Raw genomic sequence first — 16,020 nt, 5'->3', positions numbered from 1 at the left:
TTTGTATTTCTTTGTTATTATTCTTGATCAAAAACTCCATTGTGGAAATGGTCTTGTAACCTCATCCTGATATGGTAATGAAATCTAATACCTGGGGTTTGATAAACAACTCTGGTGAGGGATGTGGGGAAGGCGTCAATGGAAACAAAGAGGGAGGCTATGTCTGTGCAGATCAGGGAATGGTCAGAGGGAGCTGTTCTCTAGAGATACAAGCTTTGCTTTTCTCTTTTCTGTGACCACAAGGCTTTGTCTTCATGGCAAATTTAACTTGGACTCAACTGTGGGTTTTCCCCTCACCATACTTCACTTTCACACATTTACACACCTTTATTAGTGCCACATGACATGGGAGCCACTGCTCCTTGAGCTATAAAGCAGACCCCAAGTATCTTTTATTGCATGTTGCTTCCCCGAGATAACCGCAGTGAAAACATGCAACCATGGGCAGTCACAGCAGTTGAGATATGACGGTCCTCCAATCCCTTTCCTTCATTCTGTCCCTTGGCACCCATTCCTTTGTACTATCCTGCTGTCTATCTGTGTTCTGACCCCTGATCAGAAGTGGACTTTCAATCTGCCTGAAATATCAGGACTGTCCCTATAAAATCAGGACATCTGGTCACCCCAGTCTCTGCTCAGCATCCTACAGTTTCCCCAGCTTCAGCCATCACAGGTCTTTGATAAAGCAGAACAGTGCCCCCTAGTGAACTTCTTAAACTAGATTTCAAACACTCCATTCCAAACTTGTATTTCTAGTCCAACTTTTTGATAACTTTCAGTCACTGCTTTAGTACCTACAGTTGAATTTTCAGTGAGAACCATTAATATCTTGTCAGGCTATTCTAAAAGCTTGAAGTGGGTGAGGTAATATCTTTTATTGGATCAGCTTCTGTTGGCAAGAGAAACAAGCTTTTGAGCTTCCACAGAGCTCTTCTTCAAACCTTCAGATTAGGTCAAAAGCTTGTCTCTCTCACCAACAGAAATTGGTCTACTCAAAGATATTACCTCCCCCATCTTTTATCTCTAATACCCTGGGACCAAGATGGCTACAACACTACTGCGTCTTTTAAAGGCTGGCTCATTCAAGTATTTAAAGTGAGGTAAAGATAGAAAAGTATTAGGCTTTAAAAAAACTTTTTTCTCCTCATGCTCTTCTTACCAGGCAGATCATTAAGAGAATAATTGTTAATTGTTTTCTTTTTCTTTTGACTAATTTTGTTCTATTTTATGTTAAGTTCAATTAATTTCAGTTTCTCTTTGGATTGATATTTCCTAAATGCACAAACCAAGGAATTTACTGACATGTTCTCTGCATGAAACTGCCTCCCACAGTCCCTAGAGTGAGCAGACAAGTAGCCCCACAATGCGACCATAAAGTGACACTGTGAGTTGTGGTGCTATGAATCTTGGGATACACTCCCAGATAGCTGTATTGCTTGTCATAGCCAGATATAGTGCTATTGTGGATGTAGGGAGTGACAGCACACTGTGTATCATTGCACTTTTGCAAGTTAGGCTACCACAGGTTGACTACCCCGTGATTGTTACACCAGGTTTAGCATGCAGAGAGGACAAGGATGTCAAGAATGCCTATCTAGTTTAATTCATGAGAAGTGTAAATGTACACATTATGCAAACTTTGTGTTGTTCTATTATTATTTTCTCTCTCTCTTTACTAAACCTTGTTGTTGAGAAAACTACTCTTATAAGGTAACTTCACTCAGATGGCCCCAAAGAAATGACAACACCTCCACCTCCAAGGAGAGGTGCTGAAGGGCAAGGGATTCTGGAACCTAACCCTTCACTGATGGTCTCGGCAGAGGAGGCATTGACAGTGGTGGTCTTTCCCATGAAGATGTACTGCTAGTGGCTACAGCATGCAACTGTGGGTGAAATCCAAAGACCAAGGAGTTGATGGGAGTTCAGGTGATAAACACAGGTTGTCCTTTTAGTGCTTCTGAGCCCTGTTCTGATGGCCACTGTATTCTAGACCATTCTTCCCTTTGGCACATGTTTCTGATTGTGATTCGGTGTCTTGTAGTATGCATAGTTACCAATGGACCATAATACAACATTCATGGTTTTCATTATCTTTCTCTACTTTGGAAATGGAGAGCTGTCATTCTGTTAACAGAAGCGTACTTGTTTGGGTGGCGTTTGTATCCCACCTCAAGCGTTATTGACATATCCTGTTATATAGAGGAAAATGTTACACACCCACCAAGCATTCTGTATGTGCCATATTAATTTCAGTTATAAATGCTGGTACTGAAATCTCGGCAAGTAGAACTAATGTTAGCATCTTGGCAAGGGATTAGACTAGATGACCCTTGCAATCCCTTCTGACCCTATGGTTCTATGATTCTGTGACTCTAGTTGGCTGAATATTCCAGCCATGCAGAACTGCTAAGGTTTACTACTCTCAGTATTCCTTACTACCCAGCACTGGAGGTGAGAAGGAGGGGACCACTACTAGTCATAGCAGGAGGAAGCAATGAGTAATCTTGGAGTTCGTAGAGCTAGATTTTGATCTTGGTCATCAAACTCCAGTTTAGTTCTATACATTTACAGTGGCATACACTGAGAACAGAAACTGATCCTTAGTGTTCAATATTTTCAGGCTGCAGTTATGAAGAAAACCATGTCAAAGCGTGCCTCCATTCTAGGAAAAGGAGCATAAGAATGAGGCTGTGGTAGGAAAAGAAAGAAACCTGGGTGTTAATGTGGGTATAAAATATTAATAATAGAACCCCTTCAAGAAAAATCCATCATCTTTCAATTGTGATTAAAAATTCAGAGCTTCATAAATGCTAATAAATGTAAAATATACAGTAATGTAGGAAATTGATTTTGGAGTACGTTGTCTATGAGTAATCAAGCAAAGAATTATACACTGGGCTACAATAGTATGATTTTGTATCTCAAATAAAAACATTTGGGATGAGGTTCCTTAAACATAAGGGCTAGCTCCTCAAGGGCATCTGAGCTCCAGCCTTGCCCACAGTGCTGGAGAGGCTAAGAGGAGATGGTATAGAGCTGGCTATGGCAGCTTTATGTCACCCAGTAGTAATCCCTGTATGTTAGGGCAGCTTTCCACCATGGGAGTGAATGCTGAGGATCTGACCCAAGGGTTTTATCCTATATTTTTCATGCAGTTTTTATTTCCTTTAAATGCATGTGGCCACCTAGGTATGCTGGTGAATTAGAGGAACCAGAAATGTGTTAGATATTCAGATTTTCAAGCATCTGCTTAAATGGGAGTGTTAATTCTGTATCAGTTTTCCCCATACCGTAGTGTAATGATTAGTTTCACCCTTTTTAATTTTCTTTTAACATAACTTTTTGTATTCAGTAATTGCAACTGGAGATGCTACATGACTTGACTTTTCTGGAAGCGGCCCTGCTAGAAATAAACAAGTTAATGACTAATTTGGCATCATGAGTATTTAAATGCATGAGTATTTAAGCATAATCATAGTTATGCCATCAAGGGCAAATTTCATTGATGTCAATGGAGTTTTCTTGGACTACATCATTGTAACTTGGCCCTCAGCCCTTTTGTTTAGTCTTAAAATCACTGTGGTAATGGCTCCCCTCGCTAAATCTCTGATATATTTGTATTACAAGCACTTATCTGGGAGAGGAATGAAAGCAAAACTGTCACTGATTTATAGTACCTTAATTATTTGCACAGCAGTTTGGCTTAAACCCAAGGGAAGAGTTCATGAGGGATACAAACTCCCTTAATTTATTTGCAGGTATTTATTTTATTACTATAGGCAGCACAGGTAGTGAATTAAGCAGGAAGCCAAATTAAGGTGGCACAGGCCACCTTAATTCTGTCATTTTTTCATGTTTGTGTGCTTGACTTTAAAACCTTAATATTCTTTTAATATAGTTTTGGTTTTGGATGTAATGTTTCAGTATGCTAGAATGGAGCATGCATAGTCGCATCCTATTCTGAAAGGGATTTGAAATGAAAATAAAACTCTCTTGTTCTCAGAATAACATTTAACTCTCTTTAAATTATTTGTATATTTAATTTAATAATTTCTGCACAAAAGACTTAAAAAATATACAATTTCTTTACCTAAATTTATAATCTGCCAATTATTATAGTACAGGGCTGCTCATTTGAATAGAGTTAACAATATTGTTATTATAATAGTAACAACAGGCTTACATAAATAAAGGATATGTTGAAGGCCCTCTGAAAACCTCACCCAAAAGTTTGTTTGCCTACAATAAAATAGTTTAAAATATAGAGAGTAATCTTAAAAAAGAGTAGAAGTTAGGCAATATAAAATGTTTCACATTAGTCTTCTCTCTGAACTTTTTAATTGTATATTTAATCTAACCTTACCTTTCCAACAGAATAAATTTTACCAACCTCCATAGCACAGACAACAAAAATAAATTAGTTTGGTACCTGGCCAATTAGGTTTCTCCATGTGAATGTTTTTCTTTAACACCAGTTTGTTTCTTTCTGTTAAGTAATAGTTTTTTTTTTCATGTACAAAACTGTGTGCCAATATAAAGTAGACCAGAAAGAGGTTTAAACTATTTAAAACAGTGAACAAGAAATTTGAGACCAATTACAAAACCATTAATAAGCTGTTTAAAACATTGTGTAAAAGCCTGTGTCTGCAACACAGTATTAAAAAGTATCCCCATGCACTTTTGCCTTAAAAAGCTAATAAGGGACATTATCATAGAAATGTACTTCTGGAAGGGACCTTAAGATGTCTGCACTGAGGCAGAACCAAGTAAACTTAGATCCTCCCTGATAAGTGTTTGTCCAACCTGTTCTTAAAAACTTCCAGTGATGGGGATTCCACAACTTGCCTTGGTAACCTATTCCAGAGTTTAACTACCCTGTAGTTAGAAACTTTTTCCTAATATCTAACTTAAATCTCCCTTGCTGCAGATTAAACCCCTTACTTCTTTTTCTACCTTCCGTGGACATGGAAAAAAATTGAGCATTGTCTTCTTTATAACAGCCCTTAACATATTTGATGACTATTAACAAAGTTCCCCCAGACTTCTCTTCTCAAGACTAAACATGGCCAGTTTTTTACCTTTCCTCATAGGTCGGATTTTCTTAACCTTTTATCATTTTTGTTGCTGTCCTCTGGAATGTCTCCAATTTGTGCACATCTTTCCTAAAGTGTGGCACCCAGAACTGGACACAGTGCTCCAGCTGAGACTTCATCAGTTCTAATTACATCCCATGTCTTACATATGACACTTCTGTTAATACATCCCAGACTTTTGTACTCCACTTAGCAATTTGCCCATTGTTCCTTTATTTTGTAAGATTCCTTTTTGATTTTCATGTAATTAAAGAGCTCCTGACTGAAGTGGTGCTGGAACTCCATGGCACCCCCGGCTTGAAATAGTAATAACAAACACCAAATACATGGTTTCCAATCCATGATCAGCACCCTCACTATAAAAATTGTTTCAGCACCCCTGAAACACCTGATTGGCCTCTTACTGTTCTTCCTGTCTTTCCTTCATATCGGGATAGTTTGCAGTTGTGCGTTTCATATTGTCTCCTTGAAAAACTGACAGCTCTCCTGAATTACTTTTTCCCTTTGGTAGGCCCAAGGGAATAAAAACTACCAGTTCTCTGAGTTTTGTAAAGTCTGCTTTTTTGAAGTCCATTGTCCTTATTCTGCTTCTCTCACTCCTTCCTTTCCTTCTAATTATGAAATTGACACTAAACTTCACTAGGCTAATAGAGCCATGTTTTAGCTAAAGTAAATACAGGCTGAATTAACATTGAATAGATAGCTGTGTTTAGTGTTTTAACTGTTGTGCTCAATGTATAAACACTGTACAGCAGTGGTCACCAACCCATAGACCGCGAGCAACTGGTTGATCCTGGAGTCTCTGCCAGTCGATCACGATCTCTGTTCGCTAAAAGTCCGGCAGCGCAGCCAGACTAAGGCAGGCTCCCTACCTGCCCTGCCCCCACGCCACCCTGGAAGCAGCCAGCACGCCCCTTGGGGCAGAGGGCGGGATCTCTGCACACTGCTGCTGTCTGCAAGCACCACCCTCGCAGCTCCCATTGGCCTGGAACACACCCTAGCCCTGAGCCCCCTCCCAGAGCCAGCACCCCAAACCCCCTCCCACACCCAAACCTCCTACCCCAACACTGAGCTCCCTCCCAGAGCTAGCACGCCAAAGCTGCCCCTGCCCCAGTCCTAAGCCCCCTTCCAGAGCCAGCACCTCATACCCTCTCCTGCACCCCAACAGTCTGCCCTAGCCCGGAGCCCCCTCCTGCATCCAAACTCCCTCCTAGAGCTTTCACCCCTCACCCCCTTGTGCACCCCAGCCACCTGCCCCAGGCTCAGCCTGGAGCCCCCTCCCACACTCCGAATCCCTTGGCCCCAGCCCAGAGTTCGCACCCCCTCCTGAACCCCAGCCCCCCTACCCCAGCCCGGTGAAAGTGAGTGAGGGTGAGGGAGAGCGAGTGATGGAGGGAGGGGGGAATGAAGTGAGCAGGGTGGGGATTTGGGGAAGGGACAGGGCCTTGGGGAAGGGGCAGGGTAGATCCTGGGTTGCACTTATATTCAAAAAGTGATCTTGTGTGTAAAAAGGTTGGAGACAACTGCTGTACAACAATTACTGGTACATCCATTTGTAAGACTCACCTCTCTCCACAACAGTTGGTACAGTTCAAAGGAACAATAGTAGGTTAAGTCAGTGACTGCAGCATGATACTTTGATAACTATTTTGCTTCCATTTGCATAGTACAGTAGCTTTCACATTTTTCTGATAGCTCCATAAAGAAGTATGTAGAGAGGCTTATCTTGGGAGCAGAGTGGAAGTAACTTAAAAGGCTGTCTGTTTATTCAAGGGAATGGAGTGGAACACATTATAAAAAAAACCTTCCATTTGTCCCTTCCTACTGTAGTTAAAATTTGAGTGAACTAAAAGACTTGAAAATATTTCTCCTGCAGTCCAATAAAATATATTTTGTTTACACGTTTTATATAAAAATCTTAAATGACAATAGTTCTCGAATCAATTCCCTGCACAGTTTAGCCATCAGTTATCCCTGCAAACCTTGCCCTTCAGCAGTGCCTTGTGGGAGGGGAGCCAGACTGCATACTCTCACAGGAGCAAATAGGCCCAGCAGTCTGTTGATAAGAGGACATCGTTGTTCCCAGTGCTAGATATATATTTTTCCCACGGCCATGCTGATCACTGCTTTAATCTTTCTCTGGAAATGAAGGGCCCCAACAGAGTAATGGCAAACAGACTCCACCATGTTGACTCACTCAGTATTGATGGGTTCTGAACTTCTGTCTGACAGTCACAATACCTGTATTTACAATCTGACATTATGTTGCCCTTTCACCTAGGATAATCTGTAGCAGATGGAGGTAAACTGTACATGAGAAAATAAAACTCTGCTATATTTTATCATCATCATTTTAATCTGCTTGGGTGGGTGGGGGATTGTGCTTGGTATACAAATAAATAAGCATGTGCAACCAGTACATAGCTCTCTGCCAGTGATACGTCTGTTACCTCCGTGCGACTCTTATCTTTCCATCTGACAAAAACGTGTTCTTATGTAGGCCTTTAAAATGCCATCTGTGTACAGATGTTTCTTGTGAAACATTTATTTTAGAGTAGATTAAGCTCTGTCTGTCTGGTTTGTCTGTTTTTTTATAGTGTCTGTCTTCATATCTAAGTGCTATGTTCTTCCAATTGTGTAAACTCCATAAGGCTATGTAAAGTAGGTGCATTTGAGTGTGCCTGCTGCTAGGAACGGGGCAGGTCTATACCTAGTTTGTGGGCTTGTATTATACAGATGCTTGGAGTTGAATGGGAAGGCAGGCATGTGAATGAGTTCCCCTTTCCAACTGTGGATCCTGTTCCTCTTTTTCATACTTGCCTGGTCACAAAAGTAGAGTACTCATGATGAACAATATAAGCATTATCCACACAGGAATGGGAGGAAGGATGTTATGGAGGCTTTTTCAATGAGGAGTGTGTGGGTATCATCTTCAACTTGTTGGCCATGTCATCAACACAGAGCTGCTATCCAGAAATGCCATCTCAATCCATGTTGACCATTTAGTCTTCCCACTGGGGTGGCACTGCCATGCTGGACTTCACTTGCAGTATCTGAAGGCATGGCAGTCAGGCTTTGCAGCGTCCCAGACCATTCCTGGGAAGTTGTTGTGCTGCTGCTTTACTAGGGAACTTCCCCACTCAGGATTTCAATTTGCTTCCATGGGTGGGGTACCCAGTTGTGCCATAGGGTTGCTTCTTGTGCCATGTCACAGACACTGTTAGGGACAGCACTTGATCTATATGTGTTGTAATTTAAATTTCAAAAAATCCCAGCCAGCTGGGTGATTCAGTTTGGGGGCTTAATCAATAGAATATATAAATTGAAAGCCTTAGAAGAAAATAATCATTGCTGAATCTAGTATACATGCATGTGTTTTTCCAAAGTGATTGATGGGAATGACAATAACCATCTGCAGTGCTCTAAATCACCTTAAATTATGAAGATAAATCATGCTTTTATGATTAAGTCTACAGTTATAATTTCATATGCTTTTGAAGAGTATCCCACCTATCAGGAAGACATAATCTTTCTCAAACCATTTGCTAATAAGATGTGAAAGCTGTGTCATAAATATGTTATGTAACACATACCTGACATATAATCGCTGAGCCAGAAAGACACTGGGGTCAGTGAACAAAACAATGATCTTTCAGAGCAGGCTGTATGGGTAAAGATTAATTTCCCAAGTAACCGAAATTAGTCTCTTTGCAATTGTGGAGTGATGTGTCAGAAGTTGTAATTTTGCTGTAGCAGTTTGAATGATTGCTGATATCATCTCCAATTTCTTAAGATAATACATGCTTTGAGGCACTCTGATCATATCTCAGAAGTTCCACATGATATCCTGTGTAATGTGTGTTTTGGAAATACAAACGCAGACTTGGAAAGTTTTGGGTCATTCATTCATTTGTTTTAAATGCAGGGAACTCAAGTATTATTTTGATGAAAACTCAAAATCGATTAATTGATCCATATCCTAGTTATAATGTGACCTGTTTATATGTATCCAGCATAGAATTTGTTTCTGTGTATATGAAATATGTCATGGACTACTTGATTATTAGTTTTTTCTTACTGTTAAACCTCCACGATGTTAGGAATTTGAATTTACAGCTGAAACATATGGCTTAGATGGGATACATTAATTTGCATCACTGAGGAAATAAAGGCAAGGTAAATAAGCATTTATTTTTCATTTTGTTTTACAGGAGGCAATAAGCTGAAGAGCCAGCATTTTCGTTTGAACTGGGCCTGGATCTCTTTAGAGAAGGAATATTATTTGGTAAATGAAGACTCTAAATATCTAGATGTTGTTCTTAAGCGGAGAGGTTACCTGGGAGAAACCTCTTTTATTAGTAAGTTCCAATCCTATAAATTACTTCTGAGCCATAGACCAACAAGAGTAGCAAAATGTGTCATAGTATGTTACTTTGGTACTGTTTGTTACTCATCCAACTAGGTACACTAAAATGCATATTTATTAGACAAGGTTCTTTTGTTCAAATAATTGTATGATTCACTTAAACTAAGGCACAAAATCAAATTACAAATCAGTTACTGATAGTTTTATGTCCTCTTCGAGTCAAACATCAATCTTTAGTAGGAATTTCCTTTTCAACAGTAACCACATTGGATCTTTCATCTATACATTTTCTGGTTTCTGCAGCAGCCCTCATCATTGGTTATAGCTGCCATGGAGCCAACCCTTCTGTTTGAATTCAAATGTTGAAATTCTATTTGCTTGAATGGGAGCAAAATAAGGCCATATATCTTTACAAGCAAATTAGGTTAACAGGGTTGAAACTGAAGCTCTGAAAGGGCCCCCTTGACCCTAATTATTTCCCCAAACTCCTTTTTCATATGAAGTGGCCTTTTAATTAAAAAAATACTAAATTTGATCCATTATACACTGAAAACTAAAAATGCTTAAACTAAAGAATGTGCAATAAAAATGGTGGTTTCATAAATTTGTGCATTTTTGCATATTTATCTGTGTTGTGTTTAGCACACCTGTAGAAAATACCTCATTTATAGATTGAGACCAAATATCCCACTGAACGGAGCTGTGATTTCTGACTCTGGGATGAATTTTTATGGAACTTACTTGGAATATTTGGCTCAAGTTAGTATGTACAGGGTCTGTCACTCAGAGTGCCAGACGAATGAAAAGAACAAATTTGTCCATTTGATACATAATATTTCCAAAGAACTGGCCACGGTGCGGCATCAGAGAGTATAAATTATGTGTTGCATCTACTCATAATTTTCCTTGACCTTTGTCATTACAAGACTGAGAGTGTCAAATGCAAAGATTTGAGGGGGAAGTTTCTCTAGCTGACTTTGATTATTAATGCTCAATATAAAACAGAAACTGTTACCATGAGCAGTCCCAGGCTGTGAAACACTTTATTTTAGGGATGGGGCAGTTGGCCTGATAGTTAGGGAGAGGTCTTGTATTGTCATAAACCAGGAGGACACTTTAGGAGAGGTGAGGAAGGAAGGGTACTTATCTCTTCCATTATCAAGTGGAATATATATATGGAGAGAAAATATTGAATGTGCTGTGTTTTTATATGTGTAATATATTTTGGGTATGTCAATTTAATACACATGAATAGATTGGAAGCCAGACAAAAATGTGGAATGTGAAAAGTTTATTTTAAAAAAAAATTGCACTCTGATTTTAGTAGTTTTAGTCCCCAGTTATGCTGCTTATGAACAGTTATCAACAGTCGTCTTTTAAGCAAGGTCTTAAAACTAAAGGAAAACCTGAAAAGGTTCTAGTTTGTAAATGCTCTAAAGTTTCCTGAGACAGAAGAGTTTGGACAAATGGACAAAAAGAATTTGCTAGGGAATATTAATTGGAATACAATAAAAACATTTTAATTACATAGATTTTAGTTTATGAACTGTACTGTACAATATATTTCAGAAGCTTGGTGGTTGGTCAGATTTTCCAGCACTGAATTTTTATCAATACTTTTTGAGACAAATTCAGCACTTCTTTGTCAGGTAGAACATTTATTGAAGTCAATGGGAACTTTGCTTGATTTAAGGCTACAGAATTTTATCATTTGTTATTGACCGGACAAAATATTCAAAAGCACCTAAGTGACCAAGGGCCAGATTTTCGAAGTTATTTTCAAAGATGCATATAGATGCCTAGTGAGATTTTCCAAAGTGCCTAAGGGGAGTTATGCACCTAACATGCTGAGGTGCTTTTGAAAATCCCACTAGACACCAATCAGCATCATTAGGTGCCTAAATACCTCTACAAATCTGGCTCTTCAGTTCTTTTGTAAATGTTACCCTCTGTCTCTCACATGCATATGCACATACACTTCATAGTCTAAGTCCTTTTACTAGTGAAAAGGAACTGTCAAACTGGGATCAGAAAGCTTTTTAACCATCCTTACAATTACTTGCATCAGCAGTTGTGTTTTGCATGAATTCATATGTTATTGAGTAGCCTTATTTGGTTAACCACAGCTAAACTGGTAAGTTTAATTAATAAACTCAATTATTGAAACTTTTCAAACAACTTACAACTTGAAACTATCTTTTGTAATAGTTACAATTTGTGGAATTTTCCAAATACCTTCAAGGATAATGGTTAACAATACCTTTTTTTTTATACAGAATTATTTCCATACATAGGAATTCCATCCCACAATAGCTGTACTTCAGCTCATTTCTAGTGTGCTACCCCTGTGGGTAATTAACCCCAAAATGCTATTTAACAACTGGGAAATAAAAGCATTCCATTTGTAGCCTGCTCATCCTCATCAGTCATAATAACAAACTGCAGTAGGATTGAGAGTTTAGCAGAATCTATATTTTCTAAGATGTATTGGGTACTGCAGCATTTCAAGAAAATCCATAGGTGGTCTATTGCTTTCCATCTGTATTCTATATCTGTATCTGTTTTTATCCAAATTAAAATGAGCAAAAAATGTTATGCTTTTATACTTAGAGCAAAGTTTCTGCAAGAATAATTAATACAAAGCTCAGTTGTAATTGTGTAGTGTGGGAAAACATTTCCTTTCCAGTCCACATATTTGATCTCAGCCCTACCACTCTGTACTTTCTGTGTATGTAGAATTCCCCGGGATGTCAGTGGGAGTTTGTGCTCATAGAGGAGTTGATATGCCATATGAGTTTGAGAGGAGAATATTTCTGTATTAAAATTGTTTTATTTGCTACTTGTGGGTTATATTCTCCTGTCATCTACGCTACTGTAAATCCAGACTAACTCCATTGACTTCAGAGAAATTGAGAGAGGTAAGTCAGGTCAGACTTCAAACTTGTCTTATTAATCAAATTGTTCCATTTAGATGGAAATGGAGGGACATCCTTGGTTTATAGAATAGGTCATCTATAAAGGAAGTGTTGTAGCAGATTCCTAGGTTAAAGCCTCTCTTGGTATGTCTACACAGGGATAAAAAAACCTGCAGCTGGCCCGGGTCAACTGACTAAGACTCCAGGGCTGAAAAATCTTGAGATGGTGCTGCCAGTGCCAGCAGTGCAGCAAATTCTGCTCGCCTTACTCACTTGGAAACCACTAGTTTTGTGTGTGTGTGTATGTGCATGTCCACACGCACATGTGTGATGTTGTTCTCTGGTAGCTGAGTGACTGGGAAGGCTGAGGGACTTATTACAACTTGTAACTAAAGAGGCTCTACCATAGTTCTGACTTTTCTTTAGTTCTGTATTTTTGAGCCGAAAGAGTAGGATTCCATTCTGAGCTCCCCAGGCATATGTATTAGGAATTAATCTACATCAGAGGTGCTCAAACTTCTTCTTCGAGTGATTGCTCCTATGCATTCCAGTTAGGTGTGTGCGCGCCGCGTGCACGTTCGTCGGAAGATTTTTACCCTAGCAACACTCGGTGGGTCGGCTGGGCGCCCCCTGGAGTGGCGCCGCTATGGCGCAGGATATATACCCCTGCCGACCCATCCGCCCCTCAGTTCCTTCTTACCGCCCGTGTCGGTCGTTGGAACAGTGGAGCGCGGCTTAGCTGACCTCCACTTCCCTAGCTACTTGTAGTTTCTCTCGTTAAGTATATAGTTCAGATGTTTATAGTTGTAGTTAACTTTGTTTGTTTGTAGTATAGTATAGTGTATTTATTTCACAGGGGTTCGGGGTTTATCCCCTTCCCCTCACCCGGTGCCGGGTCCGATGCCCGGTCCACAGGGTTTTATAATGCTCGGCCAGCCACAAGCCGATGCCGACAAGAGATCCTCTCCTAAGTGCCTCGAGGGATCTCACCTCACAGATAAGTGCCGCATTTGTGAGGCCTTTAATCCGAGAAGAAAGGGGAGCGGGACTTTCGTCTCAAACAGCTCCTGAGGGAGGCAGCTCTTGCTCCTCCGCTCTCGGTGCCGAGCGCTGGTTAGTCTTCAAGGAGCGCTCCCTTGGCACCGGATCGCCGGTACCGCCAAGGCCTCTCGGCACCGGCCATCGCTGGCTTCCACTCGGCATGGATCCCTCTCCTGGAGGATGAAGAGGCACAATATCCTTGCTGCATCCGAGCCGCCTGCTCCGCAGCCGAGCGCTATGCTCAGTCGGATCGCCCGGCACCGATGTCCGCCGTGGCACCGACAATATCCGGCTATGAAGCTGCGTCCGAGCCACCTGCTCCGCAGCCGAGCGCTATGCTCAGTTGGATCACCCGGCACCGATGTCGGCCGCGGCACCGACAATATCCGCACCATTAACTCCGGCCAGGCAAGAGCCGTCGAGTCCGGTGCTGGAAAGCTCCCCTGTACGGACCGCGGTCGAGCTCGCTATGAAGCTGTGTCTGAGCCATCTGCTCCGCAGCCGAGCGCTATGCTCAGTCGGATCGCTCGGCACCGATGTCCACCGTGGCACCGACAATATCCGCACCGTTAACTCCAGCCAGGCAAGAGCCGTCGAGTCCGGTGCTGGAAAGCTCCCCGGTACGGACCGTGGTCGAGCTCACTATTAAGCTGCGTCCGAGCTGCCTGCTCCGCAGCCCGAGCGCTCTACTACGTCGCACTGCCCGGCACCGGTACCTGCTGCGGCACCGACAGTATCAGCACCATAGAGTCCGGCCACGCAAGAGCCGTCGAGTCCAGCACCTGAACGCTCCCCGGTGCGAGCTGTGGTCGAGCTCACTATTCCCTCCACGCCGGAAACATTTCCACAGCGAGGGAGTTGATGGCAAGGGCAGAGCCTGCGCGGCTTTAACCCCCGACACCGCCGGTGCGGGTTATATTGTCTATCGGCGAGCCTGTCTTGCTCACGCCACCCGGCATCGGCACCACAGAGCGGCACCGTTCACGATCGCGGTCCCGCAGACGTTCTCGGTCCCGTCACCGATCGAGGTCCCGACGCCGCTCGGAGTCTCGGCACCGTTCTCCATTTCGGTACCAGTAGTACTCGTGGCACCGGTCAGCGTCCCGTTCACTGGCCCGGTACACTCAGCACCGATCCAGCTCCCGGCACCGCCCCAGGCACCAGGACTCCCGTAGCCACTCCTGATCATCGAGCCTCGCGCTCTCGGTCGACCGCCCGGCACAGCTCTGGTGGCAGGTCCCGTTCTCGGTACCGGTATGTCTCCCGGTACCGATCCCCGGTGCCGCTTCGAGCGACGTCAGAGAGGGAGACTCTACCAAGGGCTTTTCAGCTCCTCCAGGGCCATCCAGCCACGCATCAGTGTTGCCCCGTGCAGACACTTCATATGCGCAGTACTCGGTTGTCCGATGTGCCCTCCAGAGTCTTCCAGGAGACCTCTCAGTGGTCATTCTAGTCACCTTGGACGTACTACCACGCCAGAGGTGTACCGGTGGTCCCATCTCGCTCCGTTCCGTCGGAGCTCTGGGTGCCAGAGGCGACAATTAGTCGTTCCCCTCCGACCGGTACAGAGCAAGCCCCGGTTCAGCCACCGGGCTCCCAGATCCCTCCGGATCAGGAGGTCGTCCAGGAGCGCGAACCCACACAGGACCTGCTTGTACCTGGCCTTTCTTCTTCCTCCTCCCCAGATGAGGCGGGGGCAGGAACATACTCCTCGGGCCCTCCTCTGATCGAAATGCAAGTACATGGTATCCTCCAGGGGGTACAAGTACCTATATGTACATCTCCCCCCCCCCCGCTCCCTTGTCGCCCAGTCCCTCAATGGGACGGAACGCCATGGCCAGCAGGCACCAGCCCCTAAATCCAAGGAGGCTAGGCGAATGGTCTTACTGGGCAGTAAGATGTACTCGGCGGGAGCCCTGCAACTTTGTGTAGCAAACTAGCAAGCCCTGCTTAGCCACTACTATGGGTGGCGGTGGGCAAATTTACAGAGTCGGTTCTTCAGAACTCCCATCAAGAGTTCGATGCCCTGGAACAAACGAAGAAGCTGGCGAGGGCTTCCCTCCAGGCTTCGTTGGATGCAGCTGACTCCGCTGCCACGACTCTGGCCTCGGGTGTTGCCACGAGGCGCATTTCATGGCTCCAGTTATCGAGCCTTCCCTCGCAGCTGCTGCACACTATACAGGACTTGCCCTTCAATGGCAAAGACCTGTTCTCTAAAAAAAGTGGCCCTAGGCTGCAAAGCCTGAAGGGCAGCAGGGTCACTTTGCGCTCTCTCTCGGCATGCACACGCTGGTGCTTCAGCGCTGACCTTTCCGTCCCCAGCCTCACCGCTCTTACCCTGTGACTAGACAAAGACAGGACTTTGCCAGCAGGCGTCGCTTACGCGGTCGTAGGCATCAATCAGGACCTCAAAGGAGCCAAAATTGCGGTCCTTCTAACCACCAATGGGACAAAAGCCGACCCATCCTCGTCCCTCTTAGGGACCCCCTCTCACGAGCGATTCCTCTTGCAAGAGGTGCGGACGCTCCTCTTCATTGGAGCTATACAGGAGGTATCTAAGGACGAAACCTAATCCCCTAGGCGAAGGGAAGTCTCAGACCTATCC

At 43.2% G+C, this 16,020-nt stretch overlaps 1 protein-coding gene across 1 annotated transcript in view; it reads left to right on the top strand.

The window, feature by feature from the left end:
- FREM2 (FRAS1 related extracellular matrix 2) overlaps positions 1 to 16,020 on the top strand; it is a 217,788-nt gene that overhangs the window by 96,029 nt on the left and 105,739 nt on the right. The window contains exon 3 of the mRNA XM_045015121.1: positions 9,305 to 9,451. Coding sequence (XP_044871056.1) covers positions 9,305 to 9,451 — 147 coding nt within the window. The remainder of the gene's footprint in view (positions 1 to 9,304; positions 9,452 to 16,020) is intronic.

The sequence above is a fragment of the Mauremys mutica genome, chromosome 1, assembly GCF_020497125.1.
Source record: "Mauremys mutica isolate MM-2020 ecotype Southern chromosome 1, ASM2049712v1, whole genome shotgun sequence".
Classification (NCBI taxonomy): Eukaryota; Metazoa; Chordata; order Testudines; family Geoemydidae; genus Mauremys; species Mauremys mutica.
This window is presented reverse-complemented; position numbering and strand designations above follow the sequence as displayed.